At 46.9% G+C, this 26,073-nt stretch overlaps 2 protein-coding genes across 3 annotated transcripts in view; one reads left to right on the top strand and one right to left on the bottom strand.

Annotated features, from left to right (window-relative positions):
• Positions 1-6,621, top strand: part of CSF1R (colony stimulating factor 1 receptor) — a 21,249-nt gene extending 14,628 nt beyond the window's left edge. Inside the window, exons 12-21 of one of the 2 annotated variants that reach the window (XM_058815112.1) lie at positions 45-149; positions 476-586; positions 739-901; positions 1,438-1,520; positions 1,664-1,779; positions 2,516-2,638; positions 2,758-2,869; positions 3,162-3,261; positions 3,827-3,932; positions 4,388-6,621. In XM_058815112.1, the coding sequence (XP_058671095.1) occupies positions 45-149; positions 476-586; positions 739-901; positions 1,438-1,520; positions 1,664-1,779; positions 2,516-2,638; positions 2,758-2,869; positions 3,162-3,261; positions 3,827-3,932; positions 4,388-4,519 (1,151 nt within the window). In that variant the 3' untranslated portion in view covers positions 4,520-6,621. Of the gene's footprint in view, positions 1-44; positions 150-475; positions 587-738; positions 902-1,419; positions 1,521-1,663; positions 1,780-2,515; positions 2,639-2,757; positions 2,870-3,161; positions 3,262-3,826; positions 3,933-4,387 lie in introns of both variants that reach the window. The other variant, XM_058815110.1, reaches the window with a different exon arrangement.
• On the bottom strand, positions 6,177-26,073 carry HMGXB3 (HMG-box containing 3). Its single transcript, XM_058815109.1, has 20 exons — positions 25,961-26,073; positions 25,185-25,332; positions 24,613-24,787; positions 23,610-24,173; positions 22,865-22,963; positions 21,216-21,347; positions 19,027-19,415; positions 18,498-18,673; positions 18,110-18,207; positions 17,442-17,540; positions 16,307-16,456; positions 14,412-14,713; positions 12,953-13,080; positions 12,272-12,403; positions 11,823-12,007; positions 11,017-11,236; positions 9,817-9,950; positions 9,314-9,430; positions 8,790-8,999; positions 6,177-8,076 (listed from the first exon to the last, which is right to left on the bottom strand). The coding sequence occupies exons 2-20, from the start codon at positions 25,328-25,330 to the stop codon at positions 7,606-7,608; spliced, it is 3,927 nt and encodes a 1,308-aa protein (XP_058671092.1). The 5' UTR covers positions 25,331-25,332; positions 25,961-26,073; the 3' UTR covers positions 6,177-7,605.

Genomic DNA, 26,073 nt, shown 5'->3' with positions numbered 1-26,073 from the left:
TTGCTCTATCAAATGTCTTAAAAGTCCATTTTTTCTCTCTGCAGGAAAAACTCTTGGAGCAGGAGCCTTTGGAAAAGTGGTGGAAGCCACAGCTTTTGGGCTGGGCAAAGAAGATTCGGTGCTCAAAGTGGCTGTGAAGATGCTAAAGTGTGAGCACAGAGCAACTTGCAAGGGCTGAAATCCCCCAAGCTCCTCTGGGCAGGATGTAGAGTGTGTTCACCACATGTTGGTGCTCACAGGCTGCAACAGCTACTTTTTGAAGTTGTTTCTGTGCCAAGTACCAGATGTTGGAATCACACTACTGCCTTTTTTGTGGACAGGGGAGGCCAGAGGCACAGTTAGAGAACATAGTTTTCACTTTAAGTGTGTTTCCTCCTTTTGTTCCATAACTCTGTCTGCACCTTTTTCTGTCCTCTCCCTTAACCTCCCCCTTGTCCCTCCCTCACTCCTTGACACGGTGCTTCTCGCCCCACAGCATCAGCAGACAGGGATGAGCAGGAGGCCCTCATGTCTGAGCTGAAGATCATGAGTCACTTGGGACACCACGAGAACATTGTTAACCTGCTGGGGGCGTGCACCTGTGGAGGTAGGATCCCACAGCCCCCTGACAGGGCCCCTCCTCTTGGCACAGCTGAGCTGCTGAGCTGTGTGGGTTCTGCTGCCCTCCCGGGAAAGCAGTCCTCAGGGCAGGGCACAGCAACAGCATTCCTTAATGGACCCTCTCTGCTGCTCTCCCAGGCCCAATCCTTGTCATCACCGAGTACTGTCGCTATGGAGACCTGCTGAACTTCCTCAGGAAGAAGACTGAATCCATAATTATCCAGGATTCTGCCCTGGACACCTCTTTGGACAGTGCTGCTGATTACAAGAACATTGAGCTAGAGAAAAAATACATCCGCAGGTAGGAGCAGAGCTTGGGGCCTGCAGGGCTGAGCAGCACAGGGCTGGGTGCTCACTGGGAGAAGTGTGAGGAGCGCTGTGCTGGGGAGAGATCAAATCCTGCCTGGGGACAGGCAGGATATCAGGATGTAAAAGCCACAGGGGTTGCATGTATTCAGACCTGGTTATAATTCCAAGTTTTTCAAGGACTTTGACAGCAGTCATTGGATATCCCACAATAAATGCAGGTTTCAGCCCTGTCTGACCTTCCACAATTCAGAAACAAAACCTTTTGGTTTCTTGCACTATTGGGCACATGCATTTGGTAGGATGGAGCTGACTGCTCCTCATTACCCTTAAAAAAGGGGCCCAGGTCCCCTCTCTATCAGTTTCTAGTTTGCCTTTGCCCTCAAGCCCTTGCCTAAGTCACCTTCTGCAGGCAGGCATGTGGCTTCTGCTCCTGGTGGATATGGAGCAGGGCAGAAGGTGCTGCTGGAGGGTTCTGACAGCCTGCCCCCCTCTCTGCTGCTTCTTACTCAGTGACAGTGGCTTTTCCAGCCAGGGTTTGGAAACTTATGTTGAAATGAGGCCTGTGTCATCATCATCATCTTCAGCAGCATCAGATTCTGCGCAAGTCAGGGGTGAGTCAAAGGCTCATTTCTGTCATTTGTGATTTCTTTCTTTTGGCCATCCTGTCTGGTTTAGCTCTGGGAACCACAACGTGCCACAGTTGGCGTTACTCACCAGCTTTGCAGCAAATCTAAATCTCTGCTCTGAATTTCAGGGAGAAGCTCGGAGGAGGATGAAACCAGGGAGGATCTCCGTCCCCTCAATCTCTCTGACCTGCTGCAGTTCTCCAGCCAGGTGGCCCAGGGCATGGCATTCCTGGCATCAAAGAACGTGAGTGCCAAGAGGAACACTGCCCCCAGCACATCCAGTGGGCAACACCAGTCCAGCCAAGCAAGAGCCACCCAATCCTGGCTGCAGAAGGCTTGGGATGTCTTTGGATGGGGATGCCAAGCTCAAGCAAGCTGCTGCTGGACATGGGCCTCTCTGCTGTGTCTGTTGGGTTCAGACAGGCTGGGCCCTGGTGTCTGGTGTTCCCTCCAGAGCCTTTGCATGGAGGGCAATGTTACAGGGGGAACCCAGGGCTGTGCATCATGCTGGTCTCAACAGTTTCTCCCCTGCTTTTACACGAGGTCAGGAGCTTTGTTTTGAAGCTTTCTCACTTTGGCAGTGTCCTTGCTACCCCAGGGACAGGGAACTGAAAGTGGCTGTTGAGCTGACTGCCAGAGCTGGCTCAGAGTGTGACAGTCACCCTGTGACTGTTTCAGGGATGAGGACAGTGTCAACAGCCCCTGGTTCTGACCCTCCCCTTATGGGGAAGATGACAGCCCCATGAGTGATTAAAGAACAGAGCATGACATGGCATAATGTCTTAACACTGCAAATGAAGTGATTGAAAGAGAGCTACAAACACAGAGTTGACATGGTTCCTCAGATGGGGCTCTTCAAGCAATACATGCTTCCCTTGCCCCTACAAGCATTGTTTTGGTGGCAGGTCCAGGCTGTAGGGAATTTTTTGGGACTGCTGGGGGCCAGTGCCTGGATCTCAGTTGTGGTCTGTTGTCCCCAGTGCATCCACCGTGACCTAGCAGCCAGGAATGTGCTCATATCAGACGGACGAGTAGCCAAGATCTGTGACTTTGGCCTGGCCCGGGACATCATGAATGACTCCAACTATGTTGTGAAAGGCAATGTAAGTAATTGAAATGGGCACAAGAGAAGGCACAAGGGTAGGAGGGGCTGGAAAGGACAGACAGGGTGTAGCATAAGCTGCCAGCTTGTCCCAGTCTGCAGGACTCTCTGCTCTTCCAGGCCCGCCTGCCCGTGAAATGGATGGCCCCAGAGAGCATCTTTGACTGCATTTACACGGTGCAGAGTGATGTGTGGTCTTATGGCATCCTGCTCTGGGAGATCTTCTCCCTTGGTAAGAAAGCAAGCTTGCAAACCCCTTTTGTTTTCTGTGGCTCACTACTGCCCTAATGTATCTGCAGAAAAATTTCCAAGAAAGGAGGAAGGTTGACAAAAATCTATTTTATCAGAGCCGTAAAACACTGTGTTATGTTTCCAGAGGGACCATTCAAAACAAAGAATCCCACATCATTTCCTCTAACTCAGACCTCCCTGGTGATGCTCCAGGCCGCCTCTTTCCACCCCTCAAGGCTGGAGTGTTGAACCCTGTGGTCTGAGAGCCACCTCTGCTCCTTTTTCTGTCACAGGGAAGAGCCCCTATCCTGGCATGGTGGTGAACAGCAAGTTCTACAGCATGGTGAAGCAGGGATACCAGATGGCCAGGCCTGACTTTGCTCCCTTGGAAATGTGAGTGGATGCACTGAGATTCACACAGCAGTGACAGGGGGGCTGGCAACAGGCAGGGACGGGGGACAAGGCACAGGGACCTTGTCCACAGCTCTGCCTGCTCTTCCTGGTGTCTGCCTTGGGGTGAAGGATGGATCCTACCAGGCTGCTCCTTGCTCCTGTAGAAAACAAGGCCTGGGGCAGTCTATCCAGCATCTCCTGTTTAGGGACAGGAGAATTGGAACACTCGCATTACATATCTACATTTCTGAACTTGGTGGGGTGTTCTTTTTTTAGTCAGCTTTTTTTGACTGTATGATTATGAGAGGATGAGCCTGAGTAGGCTACAGGAGGTAATGAGAGTAAGCCTGAAGTCTTGATGGCATAAAGCTTCTTGTTGATTAGTTTGCTCCATCCACTGCAGTGCTCATCATTCCCTGCAGCACTGCACTCACCATGGGTTTTTTGGAAGAAGGGACTGCTCAGTTCTGTGTCCCTGACATGCAGAGTGCTGCAGGGAAAGCCTGGGGTTGCAGATCCCTCCAGCAGCACCATGCCACCTCCCTGTCCCTGTGTGGCCCTGCAGGTACAGCATCATGCAGGCATGTTGGAGCCTGGAGCCCACACGGAGACCCACCTTCGACCAGATCAGCTGCTTCATCCAGAAAGAGCTGGAGGTGCATAAGGAGCAGGTGAGGACCTCTGGAGAGAAGGGGGAGGATCTTTCCCCCTATATGAACACAGCCTCTGGACACATTTTGTGTGATATCCCCTACCATAAGCTGATGGGAGCAGTGTAGTGTTGGTGGGAAGTGCAGAGGCATCCAGCTGAAGGGTTAAGTCAAAGAGGGCTGCACAAGGAAGCACAGCTTCTTGGCAGAAACCTCAATGTGACAGCCATTCATGCACTGCCAGCACAGCACCCTGCCCCATTCCCCTGGACCTGCAGTGAACTCTCTCAGGACTAGCTGTTCACAAAAGCACAGGCACATGCCTGCCCTAGCTGTGAGCCCTGCCCTGTGGGCACAGCAAAGGGTGGTAATTCAGAGTGAGCACATCCCCAGCTGGTCACCTGCATGGGAACGTGTCAGACATCAAAGGGACCAAAACACACTCAGGGTGTTGTGTTTCTTCCTTTTCTTTCAAGGACTACACCAACCTCCCCTCCAGTGCAGAGGAAGACAGTGGCTGTGACACCTCTGGCTGCTGTGAGGAGTCCTGCGAGCAAGAGGAGAGTGGGCAGCCACTGCTCAAGGGCAACAACTACCAGTTCTGTTAGGTGGGACCTTCACCCTGGGGCTGATCCTTGTCCTGGCTCGACAGAGCTCACCCTAGGACACAGACACCTTCTGCTTTGGCCTTCTCTGTGCTTGCTGAAGTGTGGGTGTTATGAACTCTCTCACCAAAAGGAGAGCAAAGACACCTTGGTGTTCCAGAGTCTTATCCCACACATGGCATAGAGCTGTCAGGATGGTAACAGGCTCCATCTCTACAAGGTACACAGAGGTCCCCAGCAGCCACCTCCCCATGCCCCAGAGAAGGCTGTGGGAGTTTGGGTTTTGTAGTTTTTAAAAAAATACTAGTCACAGCCAAGTAAGACATTTCCAAGTGTCACTCACATTACTGAACCCTTGAGTTTTATAAGAACATCTTGAATTATGTCTTAGCACTGGAACTGCTCCATACACTCCCTTTTTTGATGGTTCTGCTCTCTTCCCTTTGTCAGTCTGACCCTGGACATTGCAGTGTTTAGAAATAGGTAAAGCTTCTACATAGCATTAAATATGCATTAACCCTACACTTCCTTGTGCAATCCACCTCTCTGCAGCTGATGCTTCTGCAGGGAGTGTTTGGGTGAAGTGAGCCACAGAACCAACCCCAGGGTTATGTGAACTTGTGCCTCACTAACAGGACAGGACAGCTCTTTCTCAGGTAAAAGACAGCAGAAAACAGTGCTCTTCCATGAGAGCCCTGAACACAACCCCAATCCAGGAAATAATGGCAGCTTAAAGAGGTCTAGAAATGATCAGCATTACACATATCCTACAGAACTTCTGAGTTACTGAGCATGTAGCAATCACTGCCTTTGTCACTATGACAGACTTATACTAAATTTCCTTAATGTACTTTTAATAGTACAGCTGAGGTGATTTTTTTTCATAAGCTAGGGCCTAAAACACTTCAACCTATTCCTCAGCTAGCTCTTGCTCAGGGTTACTACTGCCCTGGCCACCCAGTCCTGTGCACCTACCAGAAGCAGCTAAAGAACCTTCTCAGCTTCACCTGACTCGGTGGGTAAAGGATTCCTATTCCAGGTACTGGGAAACTGCAACTGACAGGGCTCAGGGAAACTACAACTGCACTGCAGGTGGCCTTTGTCACACTGAGCAATTTCACTGTGGGCCATTTCTGATTCTATTAAACCTGGTTTTATGCTAACACAAAGTGATTCATTCTTCCTTACTAAATGAAAAGCTAATGTAACTCTGTCAGCATTATAAAAAATAAAATATGTTTAACAAAATGAGTCTCTCCTAGGGCTCTAAGGACTGTTCTCAGAGGGGAACAGCTCAGAGCAGGGGTGATGCACTGGCCTACCCACTCACCCTGCAACTCTGTTCCTCAGTACCAGTTCTCAAAACCACTCATTCTTGTGTAACAAAAAAAACCGATTAAAAGCAAGGTTTTAAAGCTCTGAAGTAGTCCCTGTGCATGGATATAATGGAATGTAATTTCAGTTGTGATAATGGAACATCTGACAAGTCACCATGTGGCACATGGCAGCAGTCTCTGGGGCAAGTGCAATGGCAAAGGCAGGGCAAATGCAGAAGAGATTCAGCAGTGTTTGTGCCTTTTCTCCTGAAGCCATCCCGGTCTTGTACACACACACACAAAAAAAAAACCAAAAAAAACAACCCAAGTCACTTGACCACAGTTTCACCCCCAAAATTGGAGATAATTTATTAAACTTTCTCACTGACTGAAAAAAGTCACTAATGTCTCTTATAATAAGTTAATGTTCTTAACAGAAAAACCCCAAGCCATGATTACTGCATTTGCTCAGACTCAATACATTTACTTTAACAGTACGGTACTCAATAGGTTCCCCTTCACAGAAGGGAGTTTTCAACCACACTGCAAGCCTCAGAATCTTCCCCACTGCTCACTCAGACAAAATAAACTCCCAAGATGGCAACTTTGCAGTCTGGCATCCTACTTGTTTCCTATGTGTGTCACAGCAAACACCTTCACCACCAGCCATGGGCAAAGGGAGCTGGAGCAGCCACAGCACAGCTTTGCACCCACAGCCCCAGGTGTTCCTCAGGTGTGCTGCACAGGCAGAGGTCTCATACTGACTCCTCTCAAGGGGCTGACAAAGCAACCTGGGCAGCAGGAGACTCCTCTAACCCCCAGAGTGCTGTGGGAACACGGGCAGGGCAGGTGTGACACCTGACAAAGTGATGGCTGCAGCTCTCCCAGCACGTCCGTGAGGGTGGAATACAGAACCCTGCTCGCTCTGGTGACACTGCATTCATCATTCCTCCTTGACCCCTCAGACAGTGTTTGGATGTCCCTCCCCTCTCCACAGCCACCCCCTGCATAGCACTTAAACCATCCTCCAACCCCTCAGCTGCCCTGAGGCTCAGTTCTTACCTTACTATACAGAACACTCTCCTCTCACTGTACCTTTTGGCTTCTAAATTATTAGTGCTCATGTGAAGGGACAAACAATTCTAGAAACTCCCTGCAGCCAAAGTATTCACAATCCTGGACCAAGAGTGCAGCCTCCAGGGAAGCTCCCCAGATACAGCATGTTAAAGCAGCACAGCTCCTCCTCCTCATGACTCCTTGCAGCCAATGCCTGTGAGAGCTCTGCAAGTTTACCAAGCAGGAGTCAGTATCCTAAATTACCTATTCAGAATGTTTTGGGGGAAATCGTTGTAGCCATCTACCGTTTACGCCTGGTCCCACACCCCCAGCCCTGCCACCAATAAGCACAAAGAAGTCAGCAAGCAAGATTCAGAATTAAATGACCTGTGTGTGTTTGACCACGCACACTCCCTGCTACCAGCAACTCCTCTGCAGGGAGGGCAACATCCTACAGCCCTGAACAGCAGGCCCATCACATGCCTTGGAGGCAGCTGCAGCCTTCTGCAAGGGGGTGACAGACCCGTGTGCAGAGCAGCTATCACGATCCTATGGAAGCACAGAGCTCTTTGGTCAGTAACAGCAGTCAAAGCCACCAGCATCACATCTCCAACCTGTGGAGGTTGATAAAATAAAATAAAAAATAAACTCTCAAACCAGACAGCTGCAAAAGCTGGCTCAGCCCACCCATCCACGCGACCAGAGAGAGAAACCAACTCAGCAACCTCCATCCTCCTCCTGCTTCCCCTCTTCCTCCTCCTCCGTCTCCGTTTTGATCTGGGCCACGCCGAGCCGGTAGAGCGCGTCACGGATCACCACCTCCCCGGGCTGGCAGCTCTGCACGATCTCCTGGATCTGCCTGTTGACGATTTCCCTGCTGGTGAGGAAGTCCATGAGGCGGTTGTAGAGGTAATAGTGCGTGGGGTTCTCGAAGGTGATGGGCCGCTGGCGCACGGTGCTGGTCCTGCTGTCGCCGATGGCGGCGGCGATGGCGCCGTAGGGCTCCAGCTCGCGGCACAGGGCGATGCAGCGGTGCCGCGCCGTGGCGTCCCAGGGGCTGCTCTGCTCCGCGCCCGCCTGCACGATGCGGCGCGCGCACGACTTGGTGATGGGGTGCTGCAGGGAGGGCTCGGCCACCGTCACGTCTACGCTGTAGTGCTGGTCCAGCAGCTCGGGGCAGGACACGTACTGGGGGAGACACACAGCAGGTGGAACAACAACTTCCCCACAGCTGAGGAGATAAAAGTACTGGCTGGCCAAACTCCAAGCAACACTATGACCCAGGACAGATGGAAAGCCTAATGATCCAGGCTTCCCCTACATGCCACAAGGATGGTATGTACACTCCCTCCTCACTTGTGTGCCCTCAGATAATCCCAAGGGACTGGGAGCCATCTTTCTCTCCTACTTGTCAAGGAATAGCAGTAGTCTGAAAGAAGTGAGTTGCTGTGTCAAAATAAGTGATGTGCTCCAAAATTCATGATCTGAGCTGTTACAATGCACTCCCAGCACAGCTCTTCCTATTCTAAGGACAATTAATCAAACACAATCTCCAGGCAACACCTAATACATTCTGCTATGCTTAGGACTGATGCCCTGGCAAAGCTTAAATCAGGAGATACTTATCAGGTCAAATTCACTCGTGGCAGTGCTCAAAACCAGGCTGGATGGGCCTGTGAGCAACCTGACCTAGTGGAAGGTGACCCTGCCTATGGCAGGAGGGTGAAATGGATGAGCTTTAAGGGCCCTTCCAACCCAAATCATTGTGTGATTCTACAAAATTATCTCAAGCCACAATGCAGATTACATATGGGGAGAGGGTGTTAACTTTAATCTCCCTTGGTCTCCCAGCAGCTTTTCCATGCTGGACTGGCACAGCAGAGAGATAAGACATAACTAACCGTTGGAGGTTCCATGGGGTCAGAGAAGCAGCCCTGGTTCTTCCCCCACATCTGGGAAGTCAGGCCAGGCCAGCAGAGGTCTGCACACAGTGCCACTGAAGAGGCTGAATCAACAACATACACTGGAGGCCAGTGACGTGAGGATACCAACAAGTCCACGTGATCCCGAGCATTTTCTCCTCTTACTATGTACTTGGAGCCACACACAACCTAGAACAAAGAAAGGATTGACATCAGCAGCACAATAAAATTAAAAACTTACAGAAAAACAATCTAGTCTTAAAAAAAATCCAGCTGCCTTTCACCAAGCAGACAACTACTTTCTCTAAAGGTACTCTGTTTCCTCCTCACACACATTCACCTTGTCATGGGGAATTTTCCAAGCCCTGAGGAACAGGTTTCATTCCCAAGGCTCAGAGAAGCCCATTCCATTGCTTCTATTCAATAAGGAAGTTCCATGCTGTTAAGTCAAATAATGAATAGCCAAGGAAGAAAAAATCCACTGTGGCTCCAGTCTTCCCTACCTGATGTGGACACACTTTGTAGATTTTCCCTCCTGTGTGATGAGCAGAAGATGGTGTAATGCTTGTCCCATTCTGTACAAACTCATAGAGAGCCAGGAGGGAGTAGCAGAGCTCATCCTAAAAAAGACAGGCCCCAAAGAAAATTACTAGAATTAACAGACTCCTGCAGAGAGGGAAAAGGCAGCATGCAAGGTCTCCTAAATCCTAATTTGCACTTCATCCAATAACTTCCTAATCCCACACTCAGCACAGTGAGGATGACAACCAATTACACAATGCTGAGCCGGTGACAAGGTAATTACAGGCTTCCTTTCTTCTAGCCCACAAAGGTTCAATTTATTTCACCATGTGTAAATTATCCTATAACCTGCTGGCACCCATCCCTGCCCTTAGTGCAGTCAGATGAGAAATTAATTGTCTAGGATGGCAAGAGTGGATGAGGGGAAGACAGTGAAGAACAGCTCCACTCCTGCAGGCTTGTCTGTGGGCAAACAAGCCATTACCTTGGTATGTGATGCCTCCCAGGGGATGTCACACTGTGTCAGAAAGCTCTGCAGCTCTTCCTCACTGTAAGAGTTTATCAGCTCAGGCCTGAAGACTTCTTCCTGAAGGAGCCTCACCAAGGCACTCCCGTTACCTGCAAAGGCAGGAAACAGCACTCAGCAGTCTCAGCACTCATTCTCAGGAAGGGAACTTACCAAAATAATTTCTTAAGAAGATGACAGAAGCAGAGATTGCACAACCCACAGCCAGCAAGAGAGAGCTGTGAACAGTCCTACGTGCAGAGCACATCACAGAGCACTTGTCTTGAGCCATTCACGGCTGAGGTCACCAGACTGAGCCCAGCATAGCTGCAGACCCCATAAGCACTCATCTATCCTGTCATTTGTAACCTTTAAATGACTGATGGGAGGACAACCAAGTGAAGAAGAGCAGAGATAAATGTCACTGCAGCCCTTGGGCTGAACAGCTCCAGGCTCAGCCTTCACATTTCCCTGGCTCTTTCTCAGGAACTCCACTTCCACAAGAGCCCACACAGCTCTTCTGCAGCCCAGCTCTGAAGCAACTGCAGCCCTGTCTGCAAAGCCAACTCACACACTTGCTAAGCCTGGAAAGCCAGTCTTCCTTCCTATACACAACATCTAAATTCTTAAGGGAACCAGGTGCTAACTGATCTTAGCTCTCAGATCTGAGATTATTCCTCTCACTGCTTCTTGTTCCATGCAGTCAATATGACAACTCTGATCAGGACTACCACACCACTCTCCTAGTTTTTTCTCAAGTTCTGCAAAAACTTATTCACCCTTTATTGAGATTGTAACACTGTGATACCAAGCACTACCAGCAACTTCCACACTCCAAGTATCAGTCTAACATGAAACAAACACTGACTGGCATTCAAGATGTGCATGCATCCCTCTGCAACCAGACTCTATCTCACCTGGGGTGCAATGCTCTCATGTCCCCCATGTCTCAAATGCATCAGAGCCCACCACTGCATCCAAACTTCACAGGAAAAGCCAAGCCTCAAGTAATAAAGTAGCCTGAGAACAGCTGAAATCACTTCAATGTTCCTGTCTTTTCTCAGCACACATGACTTTTAAAGTGTCATGCAATCAGCTATTCTTAATGTTAAACATCACCAAGACTGAAGTCACCAACGCATCAAGCACTCCCTTAATGGGCACAACCTGAGCCATTACCTGGCACTGGCTGTGCATGCAGGTTCTTGTCCTTCTCTGTATTGATCACCACTGCTCCTCTCATCAGTGGAGGGAAGAAAGGAGCAACAATAGAGGCATCAAACTTTGTGATGGGGATGCTAGAAGGAAAAGCCACCTGCTCAATCACCTCTGTCTCCATCGTGGACCAAAAGTCTTCCACATTCACTTCACTTGATGGCAAGTATTCTGGCCAAGTAAACTACAGAGAGAAAGAAAGAGTGGTCAAATACAAAACCCACAGTTCATTTGATAGCTCTGTGTCAGTCTCACTCATGGCATGAGGACTATCCAGGAGAGTGCTTAGCTCAAATATAACAAGATGATTTCAGTCTCCTAAAGCTTCCCACAACCACTTTGCATTGGGTAAGACTCAAAATTTACATATTTGACATAAAAGTCAGACATGCTACATTCTCCTACTAGGGCTTTTTTCCCCATTAGAGAAGACAGCACCTCAGGGAAACTTGAGGAAAAAAAGAATGTGTTCATGTCAAAGGAAGACCAAATTCAACAACTTCCATCCAAGGTTCCTCCTACCCAAGGCTGCTGGACAAAAGCTGTGGTCCAGGGACAAAGGATCTCATTTTCCCTGAACTACACATCAACACCTCTAAGAGGAAGCACAGACATTGCTGCTCCAGCCACATCCTCTTGTCAGGCATCAGCAGAAAACCACTCACAAAGGTCTCATGTACTTATTGTGCACCATGAAGACCAGAGTCAGCAAAAAATCATTATGATCTGCTTTGAACACAAACAGGATGTGAGCTGTGGGAAAAACCTACCTCTATATTTTTCAGTGCTAGGACATTTTCCGTATTCCTCTGGGCTATTTCCACCTTGGGGGTTATACCACAGATTCCACAGATCATATCATTGTAATCCCGGACTGTCAGGCATTCAAAAGCCCAGTAGCCATTGCACAGCAGCTCCTGGAGCTGAGCCTGCTCATCAGGGCTCAGGCTTTTATCTGAAAAGAGAACATGCCACTGTTACAGTTTTCACATCCTGAAGCCACTGCAGAGGTAGTAGGGCTCTCCTACACAGGTTAAAACCAAACCTGCCCTCCAGAGAATTGTTATAAAGGACTGGTCAGAGAGGTACTGTTTGGTTTAGGAAGTTATTTAATAGAAACATACACTAAAATAGGTGAGGTTTGCCTTTTTATAACCTAGCAATCATCATCAGGTCACAGTTTGGTATGTTATGGTAAAAAGCAAGAAGGAAAACTCACCAGTTTGCTCCTGAACAGAGTCAAGGATATTGCCAACAGCCACTCTGGGATCCTCTCCAAGTTTAATATGGTTTCGGATTGCAAACAGAAGATCCAAGCTCACTAACAATTTGTTACCCACATTGAAAAGGCCTGCAGTTAAAACAAGATAGTTATTGTCTGTAGGGTTCCAGATCTTCCTCACAAGGAAATTTATTCCTTACTGATACACAACACACTCATGAGTACAGTTTAGAGGATAACGGGAACACCAACAGTGCTTCTGCACCTCTGAAATGCAGAGTTCCCTGCTGAAACATCAGCTCCTTTCACAGACTTGTCTGTTGTTAAAAAGCTACAAGGAACAGCTGTCAATCTATCTCACTAGCCAATGCCACCAAACAGCATTCTCCAGAGATGTCTCTGACCATGATCTCAGGGGCTGCCTTGCAGAACTCAACATTCACAGAGGCCTACACCAGGGAATCAAGGCAAGGTCTTCCTCACCAGAGCATTCATGTGTTTTCACTCACAAATATAGATTTACTTGCAGAATAAGCAGAAGTGATTAAAAATATTTAAAATTTAGTACACTGGAGAAGGGAATAAGCTTTTCTAGTGCCTGAACAATGCTCTGATACAATCCCAAGGCTTCAAAAGGGTTCAGACCGTAGTCATGCTGTATGTTCACATTTCTCCTACCTGTGTAAATGTCAGTGAAGCTATGGAGGGCCAGACACTGCAGGTTCAAGCACACTTTGACCTGAGCTGTAACCACCTGTAATCTATTGGCTGTCAGCAGCCAGCACTCCTGAGGACCAGCAAGGGAACTGCAACACACAACAAAAAAAACACTCTGAGTGAAGCCAATGGGTTTTTTAGTCCAACCCTGCAGTAACTTCACACAGTCTAGTTGACATGAGTTCATTATTATGTAAATCTAAGCCAGCTCACTACATCGTATCACACCAGAAGAAGTTACATTTTAAAACAGATTTCCCAGGCAGACGCAGGTCATAGCTCACATTCTTTTAAACAGCACTAGAGCATCCCTTCAGCTCCATACACTGGGAACCTACTATTGCAGAGGTGGAGAAAACCCACGGCCCCAGCTGCCCTGGGAGAAGTGGCTGTACCATTGCTGTGGTGATCAGTAATACATCCCACCAGCCTGTCCTGCACACAGACTCAGAGAGCAATGTAACTGACAAGGGGGAAGTTCAGACAGGAGAGTGCCAGTGGCTGAAATACTGCTGTCCACCTGGGAAAACAGGAACCAAAGCCAAAGTCTCCTCCTTCCCACTGGCAGGGCTTCAATTAGAGCCTGTGCAGACACATGGGAGAGTCCCACATGCAGAGCACTGCAAAGCAGCCAGGCACAGACAAGGATTTACAATGCACAGGCTGGTAAGACCCATGGTGAGAGACAGGGTGTGAGACTCCTCTGTTCTGAAAAAAATACAGAACATAAAAAGCAACTCTTCTGGAAAGATCTCAATTAGTGCTAGCCTGACCAAAGCAAATATCCATCCTTCATATCAATAATTTATTTGTGGAAGAATGAAACAACATTAAACTCCCTGACATTTTGTTGTAGGAAAAATCTTAGATCATATTTTCAGCAACAGGAGAATGTCTGGCAGACTAAGGGAAGAGATATCCTACAGGCTTTCATTCAAATCTAGTTAAGGCAATCTAGCTTATTTACTAAAAGTTTCTTAAAGTCTTTCAGGTTTCAATTTGGGTATTTGTTCCAAAAAGCATTCACTCAAGCACATGTTAAGAAATGAAAGGAATGAAAATATCATAAGCAAAAAGACCCACAGAGGAAATACTCAGACCAGGGAGACAGAGAAAAAGGAAATCACACAATGCACATCTGTAAACACACAAGTTTTCCTCTCTTAGCCTCAAAGCATCAGAATGGAAAACAAAGAGGGGATGACTAATGAAAATACTGTTTCAATAAGAAAAAAGTTACAGCTGGACTTTGCAGTCACTCTTTGATCCTGCCAAACCCTTTCCAACACATCTAACTTACTCAGTGTCACTTTCACCAGCTTCACTACCAGGGGCCAAAGCAAATATTATTTCAGGCAGACTCAGAACAAAGAAAATCAGCATGAGTTTGAAAGAGTCAAAATGCAAAGCGGCATCTTACTTGTGTCCCCCTTTGAACAAGGGGCTGTTACAGAGGAGGCACTGCACGCACGGAGACTCGTAGTAGTTGGACCAGGAGGTCTGCTCGATGGTCACAGTCTCCTCACTCACGTTGGACAGGATGAGCCTGGAGCTGTTGAGCTCGTGGATGAGGGTGAAGATCTCAGCCAGCTCGGACTCGTTCTCGGGGATCTGCATCACCTTGCGCAGCAGCTGCAGCGTGGACTGACGCTGCGTCTCCTTCTGCGCCGGCGTCAGCGGCTCGCTGGTGTTCAGCACGCCCGGCTGGCCTGCACTCACCTCCTGGGGAGCAACACAGCCCAACAGGCAAGCATGGGGATGAAATATTAGGCCCAAAAAAGTCATAAAAGGCAGCAGAAACACAGCAGCCTTTGCTCTCGGTAAACCTGACTTCTACACTACTGCTGAATCATTGATGCCACTTCAAGCTCAAATTAACAAAAATAGTTTATTACAGTCCAACTCCTCCAGTGCCAAACCATCACAGATTGGCCATTAAACTCTTGAGTGCAGGGATTGGGGATCCAGAAGATGAGGATAACCACCAACAGGTACACTTCAATAACCCTCATCACTTGAACCTCCAGTTATCACTGTCTTTCTCCACAGGTTATCAGGCACAGGCTCAGGGCTGCACAGCTCTCCAGAAGCTGGAGGAACCAACTAACAGAGAACTGGGCGCTGTGATACACAGAACACACTAATCAGTAACAATTGATCAGTCTACAATCTACCCTTCTCCAACACATACTACCACAACAAAATGCCCAAAGACAGGAGAACCAAACTCCAGGTTGTGCCAGGAGAACAAAGAGAACCCAAACAAGCTCATTTGTTTAATCCCTGAAACTCTTGTGTCAACATTTCAACCTGGTTTTCTGACTAGTCCAGCAATGAGATAAATGATCAGTCAAAAGCCCAGAGACAACAATTAACTGTGTGACAGGAATGTTAAACTGATCTACAACCAGAAAAAAAGAAAAAACCTAAATGAGGAAGAGACAAGCTACATGCCTCTCAGAATGGAAGCTGAGCTAAGCACACTGCTGTTCCTTACACAGCTGTTTGTGTGAGTTTCACACAGGCCATTTCTGTTTGCTTGCATCTTTAAAGCAAAAACAAAATCACTAAACAAAGTTGTGTTCTTCAAAATAAAAAAAAAAGGCAAGTGGATGAGTCATTACTCCACAGACTAAAATTCTGTCTATTTGCTGAGTAGGCATTTCAGCTAAGAGCAAGAAGGCTCCTTTTTTTCATTTATTGTTTTAAAAACATTACTATTCAGTATGAGAAAAGCTAAGATCTGAGGCTGCAAAGGGAAAAAAACCCTCCAGAATTAATTACATCCACATAGTACAGCAGACAACTGAAAACATATTTATACATCAGAAAAAAACCCCTACATCCAGAAATAAATTCAGGTTGGAAGTAAAATTGCTCTACAAACCCTTAAAAAAAGGAAGCTCTAATACAAGATGTACCAACTTAACTGACACCAGCCCCAAACTGCTCACAAAGCAGAGAGACTTGGGAGTTTCTTGATGAAGTCTGAAGTTCAACAAAGCTGACACAGCAATGTGGTGACTTCAGGGTCGATTTTCCCAGCATGTACTGTCACAATAGAAGGATTTTTAAGTTCAGGAGACACCCAGTGGTAGAATTGGGTGTGCTCATATTCTATCAGCCTGAAGCACCACTGCTACAGGAATTCAACAAACATCATCACAGATATTTTAAATAGGAACCATTCTGTCAGAAAAGTTTATCATAATGAAAAAAAAAGCAAAGCCCAAACCATGCTTCCATAGGGACTTGCAAAGTTCCCTGCCCAGCTCACAACAGACATGTGATGAAACAAGCCAGCTTGAACCTTACCAGGGATTTTGCTGTTTTCTCAGTCCTGTCTTTGGCAAGGTTGTAACCACAGCTTGGGCAGATGCGTGGCTTGTGCCTGTTTGTATACACATAACTGCAGGAGGGGTTCTTGCATTTCCCTCTGCCACGTGAGGTTGCCAATCCCAAATCCTGAATGACACAAAAGAGATGCTTGCTTGTTGGAGAATTTTGCTCAGAAATGGCTTATAGAGTTTTGTTCAGACATGCCATAATCATATACAGCTGATGGAAAAGTAAAAGGCAGCTGTGAGGAGCAAATTCTCACAGCCTGTTTCTGTAAACAACAAAGTTCTCAGGCTGTTTTTTCATAACAGGTAAACATTCTGTCCTTGGCTGGTATGGGAAAGCAAAAGTTGACAAACATGGAGGCCTTGAGAACTTTCATAACAGGGTGAGAAAATAAACCTTAGTTTCAATAACAAACGACAGGTACTGAAAACAAAAGGAGGGGTTAATGTTTAATCTGTAACCGATGATGAGCTCGGGTTTTGCAATATGTATGAACTTAATTAACACTGTTATAAAATGTGCTTGGTGGATCAATAAATAGGAGTTCGATGCTGATCAGAGGATGGGTCGTCTCCCTTCACTTTCTACAAATGGTGACCTTGACTTTTAATAGTTGGACTCCATTATCTTAAAGGTCTTTTCCAACCTGAATGACTCTATGATTCTAAGCCAACAAGATTCTAAAAGATATTCTTATATGTTTTACCTCCACTTTATAACATCTTGTTCAAACATCAATAGCAAGCCCTGTCACTTTGCACAGAATCCTGTAAGTAGTAGTACTTAATCATTCTGGGGCCAGTTCTCCAGATCAGAAGCGCATTAAAAATTCATTCAGAAACCCCTGATCCTCCCTGCTGAACTCAAGCAGGGCACGAGGATTCTGCATGGGGACATGAGTTAAAATCCATCTCTTAACAAGGCCCTGCACAGCCATCCTGGACTAGGTCTAGAGATGACATAAAGCACAGATTATTTAATGTTAAAAATGAAATGTATTTGTGCCAGTCAGTAAAACAGAAGTCCCACATAATTCTCACCCCAGAGAGGACACTCCCTGTGGCAGAAGTGAAATAGTTTTTCACACGATTTGAAAAATTCTCACCAAAGTTACGGTGCAACTGTACTTGTAGGAAGGGAACATGTCTGGTTTGACCTCCACAACTTTAACCTGAGATGCCCTGCTTGTCACAGAACTGTGGAGCTAGAGATTGAAAGCAGAAAAAACAACACACATCAGACACCTATTACTAAATACATACATGCACCAATATCAATATCTATTAGCATTACTGCCCCTAAGTGATTGATTAAAGTTCATTTAATATCCCAAATACCATAAGACACCATCTTGCATGCAAAGGCATTACAATTCACAGATTCAGCCCCTTGGCATACTGAGTCATATTTTACAGGTGAAAAGCTCAATATTCAATATTGCATGTCAGATTATCAAAGCACCAGCAGATCCTTAAAGCATCTTCTGGAAGTAGCTGGGAGGTTCCCAAAGTAACCAACAGCAGGATTGTCCAACAGCATCTCTCAGCTCAGTTCCCACACTCAGCCACCAAGAAGTCATTCTGCTATCCAGCCATATCATAAAAACAGCCACTCACAGATCTCATCATCATAAGGCAGATACATTTTTTGTTCTATTTCTCACTCAGGTCATATGACTCCTTGGGAGAAAAAAAGAAAAAAACAACAAACCAAAACCCTCCCCCCCCCCCCCCCCCCCAAATCCAGGAAAATAGTTTGCATTTGAAGAACAACCTTTTGTTCCTCAGCAGTTGGTGGCTGCAGAACTGACTGGCCCAACTGTTTCAGTGTACTGGGCTTCAAGCCTGATGTTCTCACAGGAGAATGCTTGTCTAGAAGGAGGAAAGAGATGCATCAGGTTAAATGTGAGAAAACAGGTTCTGTTTCTTTCTGACATCTTTGTTAAATGCCACTATAGTCATGTGAGATCTTTCCTCTGAGCTTGAAATAACCCAAGCAGGTGTTTCATGGCCCATTTACTCCACTCAGGCAGAGACAAACTGGTTTTTTCCTAGCATTAGTAACCACCTCCCCTGAAACCTATCTTATTATTGGCAGACACCACTTCAGCAAGGTGAGGAAAGACAACAGCTCCCAAAGCACACAGAGATGCTGCTTTTACCAGCACTTGCAAAGGCCTGCCTGCTGCTCAGCTGCTCTGTGCTGGCTTCTCTCCCCACAATGAATGGAGCAGGCAGAATGGCTCGCATGGGTCTGGCTGCAGCCAGCAAGGAGGGCTTGGGTCTTGGTTTGCTCTTTGCTTCTTGTCCCTTGTGTGTAGCAGCTGTTGCATCAGTTCTGAAAAATAAGAGCTACAAGTGGAAAAATATTCCATCTATTTCCCCTCAGCTTCAGTTTTCCTCTTTTCCCTGAATTGTGCTTTGTTAGCACACTAACCACAGCTATTGCAATAGAAAGAGAGACAGTGCTAAGGCTGCATCTGCCCTGTGACTACAATCTGTCACTTAAAGAAAAATATTAGTTCTGATGGACAAAGACTCAAAGGAACAATCCTGAACTTGCACAAAACAGACAGCAAACACAGTAAGTTTTACAGGAAGCACTGCCAACAGCCTTCAACTTCTTGGACTAGTCCCATGAGCACACAATAGACATCATATGCTCCCATAACACATGGAAAAGTGACTCACCCCACCACTGGCTTTTTCACAGAGGCATTTGGACTCAACACCTCAGAAGATGTGGGCATCCCCTGCCCTATGCTTCCTTTCTCTGCCTGCTCTGAAGAGGCGTCCACTTGCTGCTGGGCACTGCTCCTGTCTTCAGCAAGCACATTATTTGGGAGAAAGTGGCCCTCAGAGATGATCACTTCCTCCCACTCCATCTCAGGCATCTGCCCTCCACCAGGCACAGCACTCAGCAGCTGGCTGACAGCTTCAGAGCTCTCCAAGGCAGACTTGGAGGAACTCTCACAGGCGGCTGTGGGTTCTGTGAGGGCTGACTGCTGACCTCTTTTAGCTGCTGGAGTTTTGAGAGAGGTGCCTGAATTTGGCTCAGATTTGCTTTTTGGTTGCTTTTCCTGGAAACAAGGAGAGAGTCACATTTCAGAGCTTTCAGCTTTCACAGATAAGCAAGTCCCCTGCATATGCCATGTTTCCTGTGGCCTATTTAATGCTGGAACAAAACAGCAGAATTCGAAGTGTTTAAGCAGTGAATTGTATGGGAGTAGACAGACAGCATCTCCTACAACAGCAAAGGCCCTGCTAACATTGTATCTGGCCTCTTGGCCCTTCATGTATTATTTTTAGATGCTGTTTACTTTGAAGAATCAATCTTTCTTAAACATCCTTATATATCACCATTAGCATCAACAGCACAAAGTCACCCACCACCCTCTGTAGCAAGGGCCCACCTCCTACGCTCCCCTTTCATGGCTTCAGCTCTCTGATGCTGTCTGCTCTTCCACATTATTGAGCAATCAAAGGGAGTTAAGACAGAGAATCTGCATCTTTTGGATATAAGCTTTCAGAAAAGCAAGCATGTGAGCCAACCAGAAAACAGGATTACTTAGGAAGATTTTCTGACTTTAGGAAAAATGTTAGTTCCAAGACTAAGGCTACAAAAATCATTGTACTGGATTCAACAAAGATGCAATGAACACTGAACTGGAATATGGAAAAAGATATCAGAAATGGAATCCGGCAGACCAAAGTCTGAAAGACAAAAAGGAAAGCTCCCTCTAAAACCTTTCAGTTCTAACCAGAGTAAGGTTGAACAGCAGCACACATGCCCTGCTCAGGCAGAATCCAGAAATACTCTTTGCATTCAGCCATCTCTCTACCTCAGCAAGTTTACCAAACAAAAGTGAAGATGTCACCATCACTATTTGTACCCTACCACACAGGAAGCTCAGCCTTCAGCTCAGACACCACAGAGTCTGCAGGCTGCCCAAAAGAGTTCTCATCCCTGAATGTTTAATGGATCCAGACACAAAACAAAGGAGGTTCAGAACAAATCCACATAAACCCACTGAATGCCAATGCCAATTTTCACACTGAGAGCATCCTTTAAATTGTGCCTGAGGAGTCTTGCTTCAGACAGAAATGCACATCTATTCAGAGCTGACTAATTACCAGGATAGTGCCAAGGTTTAAGGATCAAGTGTGTTTTTCTGTACACAGCTAGCAGAGATGCCAATAACTTAAGAAGAAGAGGCATCATGTGGAGAAAGACTTTTCCACTCAGGCTTTACAACTCTACCAACACCTGGAAACTTCCTTCCAGTCAGTAGTGAGAATATCATGATCAGACACATGGCCATGAGACAACAATACCCAATAGCACTTCAGCCTCCACTAAATCAAATTTATTAACAAGCTCCTAAAGGATCATACACCTCCTCTAGTTAAGAGTTATTTCTCCTCTCTGTTAAAAAAACAATGTTGAAAGACCACAGAAAACTAAATTTGTGGAAAAACTTCATATGTTGATATTAATTACCACAAAACAACTTCCCAAGCTTAGTTGGGGCTGTAGCAGGAGGAACAGGCAATGCCTTCCAGTCACAGGAGCTGTGCAGACAGAGGGCCAGAAGCATGTGTATCCTCTCAATGAGAGATATTTTAGCAAATGCAGCCCCACGTATTCTAACAGATATGAGCAGCATCTTTACCCAAGCTGTGGTGATTTCAGGTCTCACCTTAGCCAAGTGTCCTCTGCAACAGTGACTTGCTCCAGCACATGCACTGGAACACGAGTGCAGAGATCATTTCTGGTGTATCTGACCTCCTGTGCTAGATCTACAGGTCTAGAAGTATCACAGGCATTCACAAAACCAGCACTTTTCGTCTCAAATTCAGGAAAAGACAGACAAATTTACCTTTGGAATCCACTTCCCTCCCAGGAAGTTCCCACATGTTGGGCATTTTGGTGGCTTATGCCTGGTGACATAAGTGAAGGAACAGCCAGGATTGGTGCAATTTCCATGTCCCCTGCGAGTATAGGTGGTTGTCTGAAACAAGAATTGTCAAGAATTTGTCTACAGACCTGGAAACCACCACAAAGCTGTGCTGATCACTTCTTTTTCCTCATAAGCACCTTACAAATGCTATTTGGCAAATCACCAGCATTCCACTATTATTCATTTTACTGAACAAACACCACACAGCTGGGTCAGCACCAGGCGAGTCAGACCACAACTGTGACTCTGAATGCTCAGTCTACACAATAGCCTCTGGTATTACCTGAATTTAGATCAACCTGCAGAGCAGGGATGAACAATGCACATAACCTTCTGGAGAAACTAATCTTGCATTTACAGTGATGTGAAAGTTCTTTTTGAACATGAAAAAGTCACAGTAAGATGGCATTAAAATGCTTCTAACAGCAATCTACAGTAAGACAAAATGTGATTAACACTCATGGCAACACAGCAAAAAGACTTGAAGAGAAGCACTCATGATGCAAAGGCAGTTTTGTCAGTAGCTTTCTGCTGTATGGGGTGGTCAAGTGTTCCCTGGTCCTTCACTGTAACTTGCTATGAATTACTGAAACACAAGCAGCATCACCAGGCACTATTTATACAGACAACTAAAGTAGGACATGTCATCTGTGCCAGGACAACTGCAGCAACACACTTGAGTTTTTGTCAGCACAGCACTTCCAATATCCTGTTCCCAACACCCCAAGAGAGCTGTTGTACTGTAACTCCCTAACTAGGTACAGATTTTTTTCTAGAACTGCAAGTGCTGCTGTCAAGGAAATGAGTCAATTTTAACCAGATCCTTCTCAGGCATAAAAACCTGAGGTATTTCCATTCTCCCCAGGACAACTGGAAGAGCACCACACTATGCACCACTATAAATATCTGCAGTGTTCCACCAGCTGGAAGCATAGAGAACCTGGAAAAAAGGATTGGATGCTAGCTTACATAACACAAGGAGCCGCAGTACTGACTGTACAACGAACTCCCAAAATGGCTACAAAAACAGAGGTGGCTGGAGTGGTTAGATCAGTGAAATAATACTATTCTTCCTCATGCAATAGGCCACAGCCTTTAATATGGTTTCTCAAAACCTCAGGTCATTGCTCCCCTCCTGCCAAAGCAAGAGCTTTGGAGTTCATGTTTTCCTGCCATAAGAGCAGATATGCTCTTGTCCATCCTCAAAGGGATGGACACTGCTTTTTATGAAGAGAAATATGCATCCAACTCGTGGAAGGCTACACAGGAACTGCTGTTGGCCAGATGTGTTGTGGTAGCTTTATCTACTCCACCTGTTTCCAAGAATTCCCTGAGGAAGAAGGCAGAAGAAATAGGCCCTGTAAGACACTGTAGAAGTCAGAGACCCTCTTAGCCTATTCAAGACATAACACAAGAGACAAGAAATACATCGAGTGATACGGCAACTCCAAATTGGATTATCTTTAAAAACTGAACCATGAGCAAATCCTTCCCTCTAATATCTTTAAAACAAATCTATGACAATAGATCCAAACTTTAACTACCATACAAGACTCTGAATTTCTTACCAATTTAATTGACGCTGGGTTCTCCACAACAGAGTGAGCTGGCAAAGGTAACATGATAAACTGCGTTGCAGGTGTGGAGGAGCTACTCTCTTCAGTATCCTAAAATGAAATCAAAGGGAAAATGCATGCAGAAAACAAGACACGGTGACCCATATTCCTCCCTCTCATGAACATTAATGTGTCTTAAGGAGCGATGAGAGCAGAATACAGGATAGAGCAGCAATCATTTCAAAAGCAACCTTACCAGATGTACTCTGGAAATTACCAAACTCCTCAAACAAAACTCAAACAAAAGAGAATCCAACTCTTCACAGACTAAGGTTTCTATGACTGATCCCTAAAACTCCAGCTTAAAAGGACTCCCTTCTACCTCTCTACAATCAGGAAAACAGCTATCAGGAGCACAGCAGTAGCATTTTTTCTTGCCAAAATCTTGCAGTGCAACTGCAGAACCCAATTACTGGCACTGCAATACCTCAAATATTGTTATAACAAACAATTAAAAGAACTCAGTCACGATAAGACAATTGATATCACCACAGGGCTGAGTCAATCTGCAAGCAGAGACAACTCAGTCAAGGAGTTACTTTTATATCATTCGTTACAAAAAAGAGGTTTTGTTCCTCTCAGCATTGAGCATCAGCAAGTTGGGCAATCACAGGATCTCAAGTAAAATGGGGGAAATAGCACTCAGATGTTTCAGGTGAGATCTGGCAGGAGCCTGAGTGGCACCGGACCAACTTACCCTCCCAGTGACCACGGTCACCACAGACAGCCCATCGGGCACCTGGGGCCGGGCCACAGCGATGCCCCCGTTGGAGATTTCTGCGGAGCTGCTCACCAGGGTCTCCTCAATAACCACTCGCGCTGCCTGGTACGGCTGCCCTTCTATTTCCAAAGAAGCCTCATCCAAGAGGATCTCTCCAGCCACTTTCTCTGTCACAGGCCCAACGTAGTGAGAGAGAACCTCTGAGGTAACAGCTTCTTCTGCAGCCTCAGGCTGGGCAAAGGCTGCCGTGTCCTCTGCCAGCCCCTCGATGGCGATGCACTGCTCCGAGACGCCGGCCCGGCCCGAGTCCACGGAAAGGATGCTCTGCACGGTGTCACGGGGTACACTGGTGACATTCCTGGGAGCTGCCAAGCCTTCAGATGCTGCTGGGCTCTGTGTCACACACAGCTCCAGAGACTGCCTGCTCCTGTCCTCCTGAAGACTGGTTTTGGGAATAATGATATAATTGGAGCGGGGAAGAATCTTGCGGAAGCCTGGAATGTCAGGGACCACTGCAGTTCGACTGGATGCCTTGGAGTTCTGTGGGCAAAACCAGAGGATGGAATAAATTCAAATGAAAAAAGGAAGAGATTCAGTTCTCAATCCTGCTATTTTAGTGCCTAAGGTTCAAATGGTTTCCTGTAGTTTGCTGGTAATTTTTCCATATGACAGAGCCTGCAGAATCCTGCTCAGTCCTGCTTTATCACCTACCTTACCAACACTCACTCTGATGAAAGGACACAAAAATATCTGCCATGAGCAGGTACCAGACATATTCATCCTGGATTACAAACCATCCTCCCTCAACTGAACAGAAGGCAAAGGCAAAAGGCAGTGGCCTCACACCACTTCTCTAAAGACTGCCCTGAGCAAGGATACAAACTGGAATCTGCAGTTAAACAACTCTCCCACACAGGGCTATGTAAGCAGGGAACTGCCTCTCTCCTCAGCAGCCAAAGAACTTCCAGGAAGAACTCACCGGGTCCAGTCCCTCTTTCTCTAGCTTGGCTTTCTCCAAGTAGTAGCTCCTTTCAGCCACACTGAGCAACCTCCAGCTCTCACTGATCTTTTTGTTGATTTCAGACTGAGGGAGGTGTGGAAGCTCTTGTTGTACTTTCAAGTAAATGTCATAATAGTAGAGAAGGTAAGCAGATCTGAAACACAACCAGAAATTGAAATATTACTGTTGTTCTACATAAATTCCTTGGGGAAAAATAAATGCACAAAGTTTAGGTTTGTCTCAAGGTCATGTGACAAGCAAGTTACATTTAATGCATTTTTTAACCAAATGAAAACTCTCTGAGGAGAACCTCAAAAGAAAAAGAGAACCTCTAAGGGCCAGCCCAAGGCAAATTATGGTGGGGTAAACAAACTCTAAACTGAACAACAGTGGCACCTGTAAAGAATGTCTGAGCAGGCCCAAAGTGCCAGGCTGATATTTCATATACAATGCTTTACACTATGAAGTACTCCAAATCCACTCATGTCAGAAACAGGGAAAACTGCTCCCGTACCCTACAAAGGAATCAAATGAAGGCAGAAAGAACTTACCGCGGTTTCTTGGCTTTTTCTCCATGATCACCAGTACTTTTATGTTTCTTCTTCTTCTTGGATGGCACCGGAGAGGTGTAAGTGTAAGTGCCCTCTATCTCCTCCATCACCACCGTGACCTCAGCGCCATCATATGGAGCCTCCATGGCTAAAACACATTCTGTGTTATGCTCTAGCCAAGTTATACAATGTTTCTCCCAACAAATAGCGCTTTTAATCACTTCAGTAAACTGACAGCAGCGTTGGCATCTAAGTCTGACTCTAATTAATTCAATGTAACTATGTGTTCTCTATGTATCTAGTTTCAAAAGGAAACTTTTTTTTCTACACCCTCAATACCATCAGTTCAGTGTGGATACATTAATCCGCGTTTCCACAGCTGCAATTGCACGGGGAACTCTCAGGTCAGTTTGGTGACCCAGAGGAGACGCACACTCAGAAGAGCTGAGTGCCGCATCAGGGCCAGGCTGCACAGGCACGGCCGGAGGCTGCGGGAGCCCCGCAACCCTCACGCACCGCCTGCTCCCCGGGGCTCCCCGCTCGGCAGCGGTGACAGACGGCTCTGGGAGGCGGGGAAGACACGGGAGATAAAGGCAGCAGTACCTACGGCAGCACAGCCCCGGCACGGCCCGCACCTCGGTCCCCGCAGCCGGTGATGCTGGGCCGTTACCCCCAGCCCCGTCTCCTCCCCACCGCCCGGGGCCAAGCGGAGCGGCGCGGCTCCCTCCCGTTCAGCTGAACGTTTCCGCGGCCCGCTCCCAGGTGTCCCCACTCACCGGACAGCACCGCGGCCGCGCGGGCGGACAGGCGGCGAGCTGTGGTCACGTTCCCGCCGGGGCGCGGCGGCGTGGAGGAGGCAGCGCCGGGGCCAGGGGCCGGCCGCGCAGGG

This window comes from Ammospiza caudacuta, chromosome 16 (assembly GCF_027887145.1).
Source record: "Ammospiza caudacuta isolate bAmmCau1 chromosome 16, bAmmCau1.pri, whole genome shotgun sequence".
NCBI classification, from domain to species: domain Eukaryota; kingdom Metazoa; phylum Chordata; class Aves; order Passeriformes; family Passerellidae; genus Ammospiza; species Ammospiza caudacuta.
This window is presented reverse-complemented; position numbering and strand designations above follow the sequence as displayed.